The following is a 16044-nucleotide window of genomic DNA, read 5'->3' on the forward strand; positions in this document are numbered from 1 at the left end:
ACTCAAAATGTGAACTGCAGGTGGCGGGCAAGTTTGGAAATATTTGTTTCTGACATCTACACCTCGATACTCGTACATCTTTCCTACCTAGAGGATCATCGGTTGTCAGGATTTAATCACATCAGCCAGAGTGTGAAGGTGCCTTACAAACTGTTACGAGCGCTACTGCACTAGCTCGGCATCATCACCAATTACATAAGGAAACTGAACCCTCCGCGGTAGTCAGGCTCGCTTGGTATCACAGAGCCAGTTAAAAGCTGACTTCTTCAACAGAACCCAGTTTTCCCAAGACCGAGGTCGACACAAAAGCTCACCGTCGCTCAAGTGGGTTCCGACGGAAACCGAACTTCACCAAATCTCGCGCCTCCCGGACTCGGGGGCGTGGTAGGGAGCACGAAGTATCGCGAGATGACGGCGTTTTCCCGCGAAGGAGAAGCGCGCGTTTTTCTCTGGCCGCTCACTTGGCCGGGAGACTGGGACCGGCAGCGGCTGTGAGGAATTAGCGGGTGGTGTTGAGGGACTGAGAGGAGGGTACACGGCTCCGGAGTGTGTGTCCAGCCATGCCAGCGCAGCGGCCCGCGAGTAGCGGCGGTGAGTGGGAAGAACCTGCCTCCGGGCGGCGGCACCCGGGGTGAAGGGGGGTGGCGGGCAGCATGGAGACTGCAGCCGAGTTTTGCCGGGACAGCCGACCCCGAGCAGAGACTGAGGAGGAGAGTAGGGTTACCCACTCTGTGGGGAGTGATTGGAGGACACCGGAATTGCACATACGTGCGTGATATAGGAGCTTTTACGCAGGGGAGCCGCATTTTCCCGAACACCCCCATATGTAAACTGGGGTCCGGGCAACTTGTTGACATTGTGAAGACCTAAAATGTCTAGGATGCTGGCTTCCCCGTGGGGCTTCAACTTCTATCTTAAGTACATCTGGGAAGGGGAGGAAGGTTATTTAAATTCGGGAGCGGGTACTTGGTCACTTTTTAAAACTGCAGTTTAAAAGCCTCGTCCCCTCCACAGGGTCCCTCGCTCCAGATATGGTTGAACAGTCGAAGACGGCCGTGATTACCCCAGCCATGCTAGAAGAGGAAGAACAGCTTGAGGCTGCTGGGCTGGAGAAAGAGCGGAAGATGCTAGAAAAGGTAATTTAGCAGTCAAGTTCATCCTCGTGAAGTAGTAACCTGGAGCTTCCTTGGAGGCGTGGTCTTGTTCTTCAGTTTACTAGTCTGTTTTTTTTTTTTTTAATGAGCTTTAAAAGGGGCTTCGGTATTTATTTGTATCTTTCCCGATGCTATCTTTGAGAAACCTTTGCACGAGCTTTGAAAGATGCTTCTATGAGATAGTCTTGGTCTGTTAACTGGCTTCATCTCTCTTAAGTGAGCATGGCTTGTTTAGCGCTTATAATTCTTCCAAGGTCGGTAGTGAATACTTTTTGAATTCTTTCAGTGCGGTATTTCCACCTTGCTTTTTGCTTTCTTTTCCGTTTCGTGGGCAATTGCTAAGTAAGATCCTTTAGGTTAAAATGTGAAGTACTTTTTCAATGAAAAGTTATTTTACTTGTGGTTTTCTTGTACAGTCTTTTGTAGATTACTAAAACCAGTATTTGACCTCTTAAATTTAATTTTTAAGTTTGTTTTACTCCAGTAATGTCTCATCTTACTGCTTGCTTAATTATTGCTCATGCAAGAAGAATGATACCTGTCAGCTCTTACGTACTGCCTACTAAGTAATTTTCTTGTAATAATTTATTTAGCCCAACCAATACTATGGTTATACCTAAGGTAATTTTGATATCTACACTTATGACGAAACTGAGGCAATGAGGTGGGGGGGGGGTGTCACACATTAATGAACTCAAATTTGGCTGTCTCCAGAGTTCTTGTCCTTAACCCTATACTTCTAAGGACATTGATACTGAATTAACTCCATGTAATTACAAAACTACTTAAATTGGGAAATAGTACACTCCAAAGACATAATGAATTAGTTGGTTCCCTGCTATTTTTTATCAACAGTAATGGTTTTGTTACCATTGTTAATACCTCATGATCATTTATTGTGAGTCAATCATTGTTCTGAATGCCATGCATGTATTTACTCATGGAATCCTCAACTATTCTATAAAGTAGATACTATTATTCTATAAAGTAGGTACTATTATTAAACTCATTATTATTATTATTATTATTATTATTATTATTATTATTAAACTTACTAGTATTACTTTTATTAAAGTATTCTGTAAAGTAGGTTCAATTTTCCTTTCATTTTACAGATGAGGAAGCAGATACCTAGAGGTTGCTTGGGGTCCCACTGCTAGTAAATGGCAGAACACAGATGTTAATGTAGGCCATGTGGTTCCAGAATTCACTTTTTAACCACTTTGCTAAACTTTGACTCCAGTAAATGCTAGTTCTGTTGTTACTGATCATCTGTAGTTGACCATAAGACATTAAGGTAATATTTTAACACTTATTAAGGGACTTGAGAGGTCAACCTTGAACCACCTTTACTATACTCTGTGAATTCTGATATTATTTTGTTACACAGTATTACTATTAATTACTTGATCCTTTCTCATTTTGTTTCTTGGGGGCACATCACTTAACTGTTCTGGTTTTGTAGGCTGTGCACCTGCAAATAGTAGGCAATGGTGAATGTTGAATTTCTAACCAAGGTAAAAGAATACTTTATAATGTATTACATAACATGTATGATTATATTAAAAAAAAATACTTGCTAGCATTGTAACAAGGTGAATTGTAAAGGATGATTCCTGGGTCAAGTGTCCAGAGTATAATCAACTTCAGAGGTTGTAAGAGTGATAAAGCCTTAATTTTGAGTCATGTACTTCACTTTTATAACCCATGAAGGTTGGTAGGTAAGAAAATATTTGAAGAAAGACATGGGATATAATAAGAACACATTTCCAGAATGTATTAGTTCAAGTGAAAAAACATTATTTTCACGTTTTAAAAAAAAACCTAAAAATTTATATAGTACCATAAATATTTGCTGATTACACTAGGAGTCAAAGTAACTTCTACTCTGAGTGAAATATTTAAGCTTTTGAACAAGCATTTTGTAATCAGCTCTAAAATTTTTTGCAATTGTTATTAGTGTTGAGGGATAGGTATGTTATAACTAGACTTTCTTTAGAATTTATGCATCATAGAATTTTAAAAAGCAATTTTTAATCCATTTTTCAATCTTTCCATGAATAAAGTGTATAGCTCTTTCTTTTCAGTCTTACTAACAGAAGGGTGTAATTTGCTAAAAACCTAGTAGTATTGTGGTCCATTGTTATTACATGGTCTTTTTATGTATAGGTATTGAAAGAATTTGATTACTTTTTGTCTTTGGAGCCAAAAAATTCACTTTACAAAAGTAAAGATTCCTTTTATTTTGGGAGAATACAGTATTTATGGGCATATATTTAAAAGTACTTAAGAGAAGAAGAGCTAGCTTAAGTTCTTAATGAAAAGCATTTACTTTGCTTTAGGAAGTTTTGTGAAGAGCCTGGAGAGTGACTTTGACATTCATTTGCTACAGTTATTTTCTTTGACTTTTCACCTGCATTTCCTTTTGAAAGAAGTCATTGTTAATCTAGAAGACTTGAGAGTAGCCTTGATGGCTGTTTAGTGGGGGAGGGGGGACGTAAGAGTTGTGATGTTTCTTGGAGAGAGAAAAGGAAGATGGTTCATATTGTGTAGACTGAAATATAACTCCCCCTGCCAAAAAAAAAAAAATCTGGGGTTGGTGTTGGGAGAGGTAATGAGGTAGACAGTGGAGAATTTATGCTCTTGGTGATCATTGACATCCTCTCTCATCATCAAGAGAAGCTTCCTGCCAGGCACTTAAGTACTTTCCACAGATGGGGCTACAATTTACCTTAATATAACAACTAATAAAATATAAGTCAAGAAGGAGTAATGACACATGAGAATATTTGCTACAAAATTATTTTGAAATACAGAGGACTGAGTTTATAGGTTAACCCTTGGCATAATGTTCTAATTATATTATAAATATTGTTCCATGATTGCACCATAGAGCTTTAATTACTTTAAAAATGCATGCTTATTTATTCTGAACAGATTTAAGGCAGCAGAAATACCTAAATTAAGGACAGAGTATTTTAACTAAAAATATTTTTTAAAGTTAAATTTAAGAATTCATTTGTATAAACTCTTATATAATTTCATCTCCCCATTTATAATATCCATTTCATTTTGTGAAGGAAAAGCCGGGCTGGGCCTACTCGCAAATCTAAGTGTAACAAGTGTCGGATTACTGACCTGAGTTCTGCTGGGCTAACTCGTAAAACTAAGTTAATAAGTGTCGGTTTGCTGATTCTCTGCTCATGTTTTTTGCTACCTAGCCAGATTTTCAGAGAAACATATCTGGCCTTGAAATGTTGGTTTGCTGCCTCCCTGCCTCTACTTTTGTGATAATGATGCCGCTAAAGCTGTTCCATGCCTATTGGCCAAATACCCCAAGCTTGTAATTAACCCTGTAAAACCTCATGCACACGTCTTGGAGGTGCTCAGAGCTTCGGAGCAGAAGCCCCTCTGAGCCTGCCGGCGTAATCTGAGTACTCCAGCCCTCCGAGTGGTGCTTTTTTCTTGCTGGCCTGTCATTTCCGTAACATTTCAACTGCCTATTGTAATCACAGTAGTATATTGGTAATAGTAAAAGAAAGGCTGTCATAAAAGAACTGAAAATAGTTTTATGAGATACGAGCAGATTATCTGCATGGGTAAGATTATGGGTAGTTTTTAAAAGAATTGGAATTTTCCTATAATGTGCATGTATTACTTACATTAGATTTATTCTTAGGTGTCTTAAATTGTCACTGCTTTTGTAATAGAAAATAAATTTATTTTGAAAGAAAAGTTAGTGAGATGACATAACATTTGGGAAATCCAATATACAGTGGTGTCTGATTTACAGAGTCAAGCCATAATCACTAAATTAATACACTCACACACTCTTAGTCTCAGGAGTAGAATGCTGGTTAGTAAGATTTGCATATATTCAACTCTCACTTGACTCACTTTGACCACTTAATGCTTTTCTTTTGAGTTCAGATTAGTGTTGCCTTGGCACATTATGAACTGAATTTGGCCTGTGCTTTATGTAAATAAAGTTTTATTGGAACACATTGCCTATTTGTTTATGTATTGTATATAACTGCTCCTATGTAAGAAGGCAAATTTAAGAACTGGCAGTACAAACCGTATCATGCTCAAATATTTAAATATTTGCCCTTTGCCCCTTTACAAAAAGTTTGTTGACTATTGAACTATACTGTTTATTTGTTGCTTTTGTTTTCCCTGTTGTGCCCTCTGGTATTGTTCTTTTAAAATGTTTAACTTTTCTTATGAATTGAGTGAGGGGTCCTCCTCAGCTACTAGACTGTATACTCTTACAAATCAATAGTATGTGTGAGTAATATGGAAAGCAGAGGTTTGTAAACGGAAGGCATATACAAGTGAAAGATAAAGCGAAGAGTATGAGAGTAAAAGAAAGCTAGAAGGTAAGGGCAAGGCTTGGGCAGCACAATACTGAGGAGGAAAGAAGGTTTTAAGAAATTATCAGTAGGTTTAACATGTTGAAATATTTTCACAATGTAGTTTTTGAATTCTAAAAATAGATATTCTAGCCCCTAGCCAGTGAAATTATCTTTTAATTCCAGTGCTCTTTCAGATAAAACTGGTATATAAAGTTTTTCTTTTCTGAAGTCATTTGGTTGTTTTAAAACTAAAATTTAACTTGATTTAAATATTTACTTTCTAACTTTTATTTCAAATATTTTGAAAATGTGCCTTTAACTCTCAAATTTCAATATTTTGTTATCCGTGCTATATCTTACCAGATTGCCTGTTGAACCCCAGAATCATATTTTTTTTTTTTAGCTATTTGAGTTTTTTCTTTGGAAGATAAACCATTTTTAATTTTTAGTAAATGAATTTAATATTGTAAAAATAATTTCATTAATTACAGGGTACATATTAAACCTAAAGAGCATTTGTTTAGCCATGTTTGTTATACCTTATGCAAAAAAAATCAATGTATGTCAGAAAACTTTAATAATTTTGGAAACTTTCTCTTTGGATAGGCTCGCATGTCTTGGGATAGAGAGTCCATGGACATTCGATATCGTAGACTTCAACATTTGCTTGAAAAAAGCAATATCTACTCCAAATTTTTATTGACTAAAATGGAACAGCAACAATTAGAGGTATGTGATTGATTACAGCTAACATAGCTTACATTTTTTATAAAACAGCTTTATTGGCATACAAATTACATACAATTAAATGCACATATTTTAAGGTTAGAGTTGGATGAGTTTTGACCTGTGTAACCACCAACACAGTCAAGGTAAAGAACATTTCTGTATCACTCTGAAAAGTTCCCTTTTCAGTGATCTTCACACCTAGCCCCGGAAAACCACTGATTTCTGTCACTATAGATTAATTTTCTAAAATATTACATAAATGGAATCATATGATAAGCACTTTTTGTGTCTCGCTTCTTTTGCTCAGCATATTTTGAGACTCACTTATGTGTGTTTATTTAGTAGATCATTTTTATTCCTGAGAAGCATTCCACTGTATGAATATATCAATGTTTATTTTTCTAGTCACCTGTTGACTCATTTTCATCCTGTCCAGTGGTATTTTTTGGATGCTAGGAATTGTGAATTTTACATTGCTCAGTCCCCTTTTAAAGAATTGCTTTATTAAAGTATAATTGATATACATAAAACTGTACATATTTAAAATGTATACCCATGAAGCCACCACAATCAGGGTAATGACCATAACCATCAATTCCAAAAAATTCTTCCTGTCCCCCCTTTTAAATGAGATATTATTGACACATAACACTATATTAGTTTCATGTGTACAGTATGATTCAATATTTGTATAAGTTATAAAATGATCACCACAGTAAGTATAGTTACCATTGTCACCACACATAGTTCAAAAAAATTTTTTTTTCTTAAGATGGGAACTTCTAAGATTTTACTCTCTTAGCAATTTTCAAATATGCAATACAATATTATTAAATATGGTCACCATGTTGAATAGTATGTCCTCATGACTTTAGTTTATAACTGGAAATCTGTACCCTTTGACTTCCGCCCCCAACCACAGATCTGTTCTCTGAATCTATGAGCTCTTTTTTTTTTTTTTTTAAAGATTCCATATATGAGTGAGATTTGACTTCCCTTGTCTGACATATTTCACTTAGCATAATACCCTCAAGGTCCGCCCATATTTTTACAAATGGCAAGATTACTTATGGCTAAATTTCTGCCCCTTTTTAATTCTCTTCCATCCCTCACTTCCTGTCTTTTCTCATATCCTGTCTTCATCACCGGATAGCTACTGGTCTCCTTTCTGTAATTAAAGATTTGTTTGCATTTTCTGTTGGTGGTATGTTCTTTCAGCTTTTGTATGTCTGGAAAAGTCTTCATTTACCTTCATTTTTGAAAGGTTTTCTCCTGGGTAGAGAATTTATTTATTTTCTTATTGCTTCCTCCCTCCCCTATGCAGTATTTTAATGATGTTTTACTGCCTTCCAGCTTATGTTGTTTCTGACAAAGGCAAAGTCCTCTTGATGCTCTACAAGACTGTAAGAGTCTGGTTGCCTCTCTCAACCCCATTACCTTTCAGACCTTGTTCTGGGTGTGTTCCCTGCCTTTTGGGCCTTTTTGCACTGGCTGTTTTCTTCTTGGAACCCTCCTCTCAATAGCTATCTGCCTGGCTTACTTCATCATTATCTTCAAGCTTTGGCTTAAAATTTTTCTCAGTGAGGCCTGCCCTGACAACCTTAGTTACCTGGCACCTCCAGCCTCACACTTCTGATCCCTTTTACCTTGCTCAGTTCTCCCCATTGCATTTATCACCTAAGACTGTATAATTTATTTATAGTCTGCTAGATTGTAGGAAGATTTGCTCAGTTAAGAGGCCTTTCCATTTTGGCTGACAGGAATGTGAACTGTTCTTGATCCCTTGTGAGCACAGGGATTGTTCATCTACTTTCTCGTTGTTCTGTTCATGGCCGTGGTTTTCTCCTTCCACTCAAGCTGATCAGTACTCAACCTGAGGACGCCACTACAGATCTTCAGCAGTTCTTCTGTGTGCAGCTCTCTCCTCTCTGGAATTTGACCCTGGTTTGCTAGCTCCTCTGAGTTCTGCACACTATCTCCCTGACACAGGGAGACTGTTGAGCTTTATTTGGGTTCTCCCTCCTTTATGTGCACTTGAAAATTGTCTCCAGGCAGTAAGCGGGACAATCAGAAGATTCACCTCATTTGTTTCCCTTCTGTCAGTGTTTACTATTCTTTGCTGCATGTTGTCTCAAAGATATATTTTATCCAGATTTTAGTTGCTTAAGGCAGGATGGTCAGTCTGCTCTCTGTTAGTCCGTAAAGGTTTGAAGTGCAAGTTCTTCCTTGTTTTTAAATTTTTATAGTTTCTTCATTGTGAACTTAAGTTATTTGAGATGTGCTTTTCATACTTTGCATTTTCTATTTGTGATATTAAGAAGAAATTATCTTAACAGGAACAGAAGAAGAAAGAGAAATTGGAGAGAAAAAAGGAATCTTTAAAAGTTACTAAGGTAATATATAGTAAGCTAGAATATTTTGTATATATACATTACCTTAAATATTGAAGATATTCTTTTGAATTCTTTTGACTATTGATTATCTATTTAATTTTAACCTTTATCTGATAACCTATCTTTGTTGACTGTTCCTATGCAAATCTATAAAATCTGTTTCTCAGTATTTTAGATGTGGGAGAAGAGCTAAACTATGACCCCTTCAATTTCTTATCCTGTGGACTATTTTTCATAATAGTAAAGTTTTACTTTCTTACCTGGGAAAAATCTACAAATATTTTACACCTCAAGGCATTTTATAAGTGGCCAGCTCTTTTGGAGCCTGTAATGATTACTTTTTTATGCCTCCAACCTTATCACGTCATCTTGCAGCCTTAACAATAATCTCAATTTGTATCTGCAGCAGTGGAACCAAAATCAAAACAGATAATACATATGATAATAGCAGCTCAGATAGAACATTCGCTAGGGATAGCTTGAATTGTAGATGTGATCTTCTTTGGGAATATATTTTAACATGAGGCTGTTTAATGCCATATTGATAAGGATTGTACAAACAACACTTGTGCTAGTAATAAGAGAAATAAGAAAGGTAACATTTATTGAGTACTTACTATGTGTCAGGGATTGTTCTAAGCTTTACATGTTTTTACCTAATTCTCAAAGCAGCTCTGTTAAGTAGGAATACTGTTATTATCGCTATTTACATACAAATAAGCTAATGCAAGGAGATAAAGTGCAGTCCATCCTCCTTATTTATAGATTCTGTTTTTGCCAATTAGCCTACTTGCTAAAATTTATTTGTAACCCCAAAATCAATAGTTGTGTTTTTGTGGTCATTTACAGACATCTGCATGTGCAGAATGGCAAAAAATTTGAGTCTCCCAATATGCACATTCCCAGCTGAGGTCAGACAAGGGAGTCTGCCTTATTTATAAACAAGAGTTTTTCATGGCCTATTTAATGCCATGATTTTTGCATTTTTGTGGTTTTGGTGATTTGCTGTTGAAAAGGACTGTCAGCCACATTGTGCTGAACTACTGTCTAGTGTTTCTAATGCAGGAAGGCTGTGATGTGCCTCATGGAGAAAATACGTGTGTTAGATATGCTTCCTTCAGGTATGAGTTACAGTGCTGTTGGCCCTGAGTTCAGTGTTAATCAGCATATATTTTAAGTGAGATGTTTTTAAACAACAACACACATAAAACAGGGTTATGTATTGATCAGTTGTTGAAGATGTGACCATTGGCTTGCAGGAACTTAAACTTGTATTTCTTCTAGATGCACTGACACAGTGTTCACTAATTCAGGAGTCACAGTGACTTTATAGAACACAACTGTATAGATTCATAATCGTGAATGAGAAAGGTCACATATCTAATAAATAGTAATGCCAGGATTTGAACCCAGGATTAGTTTCAGACCCCACACTTGTATACTAAACTGCCTTTATTAGAAAATATCAAAATGTCAATAGGAAAAATAGGTAGGATATCTTTTAAGTCCAGTTACTTGATTCTTAGTGTGGTTAGTGGTGATATTTAAGTACCTAATAGATAACTTTGCAAAAAAAAGCAGTTATTGAAAACTGATGTTTGACTAAGCTGCGAATTCAAGGGACTTATTTTGGGTTTTTGAAGAACATACCTACTTAAAGATACTTTTCCTGGCTTAAGCATTTACTCACTATACTTCAACCTTTGGACTTAGTCCGGCTAACTTCACTTTCACCCAGCTAACTTTTTATACCAGGTTTTGGTTTTTTCCCCTTTGTTCTAAAAAATGTTAAATATTGCCTACTCCATTTCCCTGGTCTCTTTTGGTATTTTCTTTTTTTTTTTTTTTTTTTTTGAGGAGGGGGTTGAATTAGGTTTATTTATTTATTTTTGGAGGAGGTATGGGGGACTGAACCCAGGACCGTATGCATGCTAAGCATGCACTCTACCACTTGAGCTATACCCCACCCCTCCTGGTAGTTTCTTTTTTAATCCTTTAAATTTTTTACTTTATTTTAAAATTTACCTTATTTTTTCATTGTTTTGATTTTTCATACATGTTGTCTACTTTTTCTTTTCCAGCTTTCATTTTGAAACTTTATTTTTGGACATCTCTTTCTTTCCCTTATCTCCCCTCACTAATATTTTTTCAGTCAGTATTCTCTTTTATGTCTGTTTTCAGTTGTATTTAACTTATAAGTTGTACTGAAAATGAGTACTCCTTTCATACCATGCCCAATGAATATCTTCAGCATAAACATACAGTTAGAGAAGATATACATGGAAATTTCAAAATAAAAATACCTTCTCTGTTTAATTTTGAAGTTTCTCTTACATGGAAGAAAACTGAGGAAGTAGGGTCTTTGGGAGAGAGATGTGGTTACAAACAAGTTATAGTAGGGAAATACAGAAAAAGGTTACATATTGGTAAGTATAATAGCGAAGAGTTGTGGATTTGGTGCAACTTCAAAGAACATTTACCTAATCAGCGCCTTTGAACATGTAATACCATAGAAGTCTTTAAGGAAATAATAGTCTAAATCCTTGTTTTGTAGGGTAAAAATTCCATGGGTGCAAGTGAGGAGAATACAGGTAAATTTCCTTTTCTAGTTTTGAAGAATATATGTTAATATTTTTGCTTTAATTACTATCAAAAATAAAATGGTCTTTTTTTATAGTTATGAGAAAGAAAAGAGGAAGAGAAGATGAATCATACAATATTTCAGAGGTCATGTCAAAAGAGGTAAAAATAAAGGGGGAAGGGCCCATAAGATTTGATGTTGAGTAAAACCTACTGTGGGTTTTGAACCACATTAAAGCTGTATTGATTACTGTTGCTTCACCTGGCTTTTCAGCCAGATAAGTGTTTTAGGGAAGAAGATGGCACCGTCTTCCTGTTTGTTAAAGAAGCATGAGCTTGGCCTAATCAGAAATGATTATAACTCTTTGTAACCTCAAAACCATATCTTAAGAACTTTGTTCCTTGTTTGAAGACCATTAAGAAACTAAAATCATAAATTCATTTCTAAAACCAGATCCTTTTTTCACCTTATTGGTGCCTTATTAAATAGAAATTAATTAAAGAGCATCTTCAATTATGATAGACCCTAAATATTCTTTAGTCATAATTTAACGTCTTATTCTTATATTTTAAATAATTTTAAACTTTTTACCTGCTACATTTTTCTTTTACCTGAAACTCGAACTTTTCATCTTTATAAAGTATAAAATATATTGGCTTTACTGTAGAGATATACTTTGATATTTTCATTTTTTCCATTTAAAAATAATAGTTAGGACACACTTAATTTATTATGGAATACACTCAGCCTGCAGTTTGGAAAACACTATTAATGACAAGTATTGAAGTTTAGCTAAGCACATAGCTGTTATTTTATTTATTTATTTTTCATTTTTCATTGACATGTAGTGATTTACAATGTTCGTTTCAGGGGTGTAGCAAAGCAGTTCAGTAATACATCTATATATACACACACATTTTCAAATTCTTTTCCATTATAGCTTATTGTAAGAAATTGAATATAGTTCCCAGTGCTATAAAATAGGTCCTTGTTTTATATACTATTTTATATAGTAGTATGTATCTGTTACATAGCTGTTATTTTAATTCATCAAATGTGTGTGGCATATCTGCTATGGGCAAACTTCTAAGTTGATGAGATCGATTAGTAAAGAAAGGGAATCACTGTCTTTGCCTTAGGCTATATCCAGTGAGAACTATTTAGAAGTAAGTAGTCAAATATAATTGGAAAACTGAATGCTTTTGAGTATAGAGAGAGAAGGCTCTTAACTCAGGCATGAGGTTCATAAAAGTTTCATCGAGGAAGATGAGACATAAGGGATAAAAGTTAAATCATTTAAAAGTGAGGGTGGGTTAATAGAGAAATAGTAAGCTACAGGGAAAATAATGGGGAAGTGTTCTTAGGAAGAGAGAACTTTTGACAAATGTCCAGAGGCAGGAAAGATCCCTGCAAGTTCAAAAAACTTAAATTTGGCTCCAGTTTGTAAATGAAAGAGTGGTGAAGGATGTGGAGGTAAGCAGGTTCAGGAGTTTAGAAGGTTTAATTTTTAAAAAGAATACTTCATAGTTGGTATTGTTTGTTTGATTCATTCACAAATTGTTCTCCAAAAAGATTCAGCTTATCTAATCATTTTAAATGACGACTCTTCTATCCATTCTTTATATAAAATACCTTCAACCTTAGAATATGAATGTCTATACTTATATACTTTACATGTACATATGAAACATTATACTGTATATATTTATGTGGCTGTCAGCCACTTACACATCTTGTCATTCATCTGTGTATCTCAAATTTGAGATACGTTTAAAGTTTCTTGAATGTATCAACTATTTCATACCCCTTGTCCTCTGCACATGCTGTTCTTTCTGCTTGAAATGTCCCCTACCTAAATTTGTCTTTAATGATTATGCCCTGATTATAACTTTTCCAGATAATTTGATGTCATATAATACTCTCCTAAGTTACCAGGGACACTCATATATTGCTTGTCTCCTTTCCCTTAGCATTTAGTAAGTAATTGAGAATCAGAACACTTTTATTCTGTGTTTTTAATGTGTTTGCAATTCTGAGCAAGACGCAAAGACAAACTCAGATGTCTCTCCAGAGGCCTAAAGTGGGCTGAAGTTGGGACTAATATTTGGGAGTAAATCCTTGAATAACGGGAGTAACCACAACTTGACTCTAGAACTTTTTCTGTAAACGTTTTTTTACTTTGAGTAGTTTTGTGGATAACTAACCAACCCTGAACTTTGCAGCCATAGACAAACTGAACAAAAGAGCCTGACTTTGTTCTAAATTAAACTTTATTTAGTTATTTATATAAATAGGTTGCCAGCTGGAGTTGGTCCACAGGCTATAGTTTGCTAACCTCTGTACTGGAGGACTGTGTGAATTTGGATTTATTCAGATAAACTTCAATTTTAAAAAAACTGGAAAATACAGGAGTAAATATCCCAATTTTTAAGTGCTGCTAATGTATTTAGAATTTCATAGACACTGTAGGCTTAATTTTGTCTGAGGTCCACCAGTTTTATTCCTTTATATTTTAATTACCTTGAGAGCCTTATTCCCATTTCCTAGCATGAAATCAGAACAAGAGTGTGTGTTTGTTGAATAGATAAATGAGTGAACTACATACATTGTTACTTTGTTTTTGTTTTCTCAATGATCTAGGAAATTTTATCTGTGGCTAAGAAAAGTAAAAAGGAGAATGAGGTAAGAGATTTATAATAGATATTAAATTTAGGAATCATAATTTGCTTCCCTGATCATTAGGCTCTTTTCTTTTAATCACCAGTGTACATTTTTTTCTCACTAGTTATCCTGTATCTTAGCTTTAAAAAAATATACCCATTTGCTTTTTTTATCTTAACGTGCTTCTTTCTTATATATCATGTTCTACTGCATGTTCTTAATGTGTGAATATTAATTTATGGGTCTTTGGGATCTAGCAATTATGCAAGTAACTGTAACCATATGGATATATACACTCCACATATATATATTCCATAGTATGTGGAAACCCTGGGGAGTACTTCAATCTTGTTCCTGGCCTTAAAAGATTTTCTTTGGCTCTGTTTGGGAAGGCTTGATCAAGACTTGGTATTCCCCTGCCAGCCCCATTTTATGTAGAGAGGTTTCTTGTTATCTGAGTATTATCCAAGACTCTTCAATTATAAGATTTATTCTTTATTCAGTATAAGGTTTATGATGCAGTTATAACCCAGCCATGTTAAATGTAAATAAGATTAAGCATATTTTAATAAATAATTTAGTTGCATTTTTAAAGATAAAATCCAATCTACTACCACAATTTACTGTGGAATTGACCATGTTGTAAAATAAACAATAAATAAACATACTGATCTTGTGTTCATTCTGATGAATTTTGACAAATATATATATACATCTGTGTAACCACCATCCAAATCAATTTTTCATTATGGTATAAGGATCCTTTGTATCCCTTTCCAGTCACTTCTTCACCCCAAACTAAAAGGTAACTGCTTTTTTGACTTCTACCACAGACTGGTTTTGCCTGATTATTTTTCTTAAACTTCCATCATAATCTAATTTTCTTTCTTTCTTTCTTCCTTCCTTCCTTCCTTCCTTCCTTCCTTCCTTCCTTTCTTTCTTTCTTCTTTCTCGGAAGAGGTACCTAGGTTTATTTATTTACTTATTTTTTTTAAGTGGAGCTAGTGGGGATTGAACCTAGGACCTTGTGCATGCTAGGCAGGCACTCTACCACTGAGCTGTCTCCTCCCCCTCACAATCTAGTTTTCATACAAATGAAGTATAAATATGTATTCTCTTATTTCGTGCTACTTTCCAATCAGCATTGTTGATAATCATTTATGTTATTAAGTTTATTACTAGTTGGTTTCTTTTTATTACTGAGTAGTATTCCATTGAATATTATAATTTCTTTATCCATTCTCTTCGTGGGCATTTGGATTATTTCCAGTTTGTGACAATGAATGAAGTTGTTATGATAATTTGTGTAAAAGATCTTTATGTGGATGTGTTTTCATATTTCATATTTTCATGTTTGGATATACCTGGGAATAGAATTGCTGGGTCATATGGTAAATGTAGTTAAACTACTTTATAAGAAAGTTCAAATCTTTTTAAAAAGTGAACACACCATTTTACTCTGACAGTGTATAAAGGTTTCAGTTCATATTATTGCCGGCATTTCATGTTGTTAGTCTTTTTAATTTTAGCCATAATATGTAATACGAAATGAATCCTGTGTGGTTTTATTTTGTATTTTCTTAAATACTAATGTAGAGTTTGTTTTCATGTTTGTAATGGCTATTTGTATGTTTTGTAAAGTTTCTGTTCATAATTTTGCCCAGTTATTGGGTTGTCTTTTTGTTGATAATATGAGTTCTTTAATCTTATCAGTGTCAGATCTGTGTACTGTATTTTCTTTCAGTTTGTGTCTTGCCTACTCATTTTCTTAATGGTATCTTTTAATAAGCAGAAAATTTTAAATTTTGTAATTGCCCAATTTAGTACTTTTTCTTTTGGTGGTTGGTGCTTTTTTGTCTTTTATAGATATTTGTCCATCTCAAGGTTATCAAGATATTCTGTTTTCTTCTAAAAACTTTATGGTTCAGGGTTTGATGTTTAGGTATATGATTTCATCACAAATTTTATGTATGGAATGGTAAAACTCAAGTTTCATATTTTTCCAGTTGAATATTCAGTTGTGGCATCATTTATAAGACCTATCATTTATAAGACTTCCCTTTGAACTGACTTAATCCTTGTTTTCACATTCTTAAAATGGAATTGTGGATATAGCTAACCAGTAAAATCTGTCATTGGTCATAAGTTGGTGCTTTGTCAACAAACATAAA

General features: G+C 34.7%; 1 protein-coding gene across 1 annotated transcript in view; it reads left to right on the forward strand.

The window, feature by feature from the left end:
- Window positions 1–327: 327 nt before the first annotated feature.
- HELLS (helicase, lymphoid specific) overlaps window positions 328–16044 on the forward strand; it is a 36622-nt gene continuing 20905 nt past the window's right edge. The window contains exons 1-7 of the mRNA XM_010974310.3: window positions 328–591; window positions 1015–1136; window positions 6116–6238; window positions 8575–8631; window positions 11186–11222; window positions 11309–11373; window positions 13853–13894. Of these exons, the coding sequence (XP_010972612.1) occupies window positions 561–591; window positions 1015–1136; window positions 6116–6238; window positions 8575–8631; window positions 11186–11222; window positions 11309–11373; window positions 13853–13894 (477 nt within the window). The 5' untranslated portion in view covers window positions 328–560. The remainder of the gene's footprint in view (window positions 592–1014; window positions 1137–6115; window positions 6239–8574; window positions 8632–11185; window positions 11223–11308; window positions 11374–13852; window positions 13895–16044) is intronic.

This window comes from Camelus dromedarius, chromosome 8 (assembly GCF_036321535.1).
Source record: "Camelus dromedarius isolate mCamDro1 chromosome 8, mCamDro1.pat, whole genome shotgun sequence".
In the NCBI taxonomy this organism is placed as follows: domain Eukaryota; kingdom Metazoa; phylum Chordata; class Mammalia; order Artiodactyla; family Camelidae; genus Camelus; species Camelus dromedarius.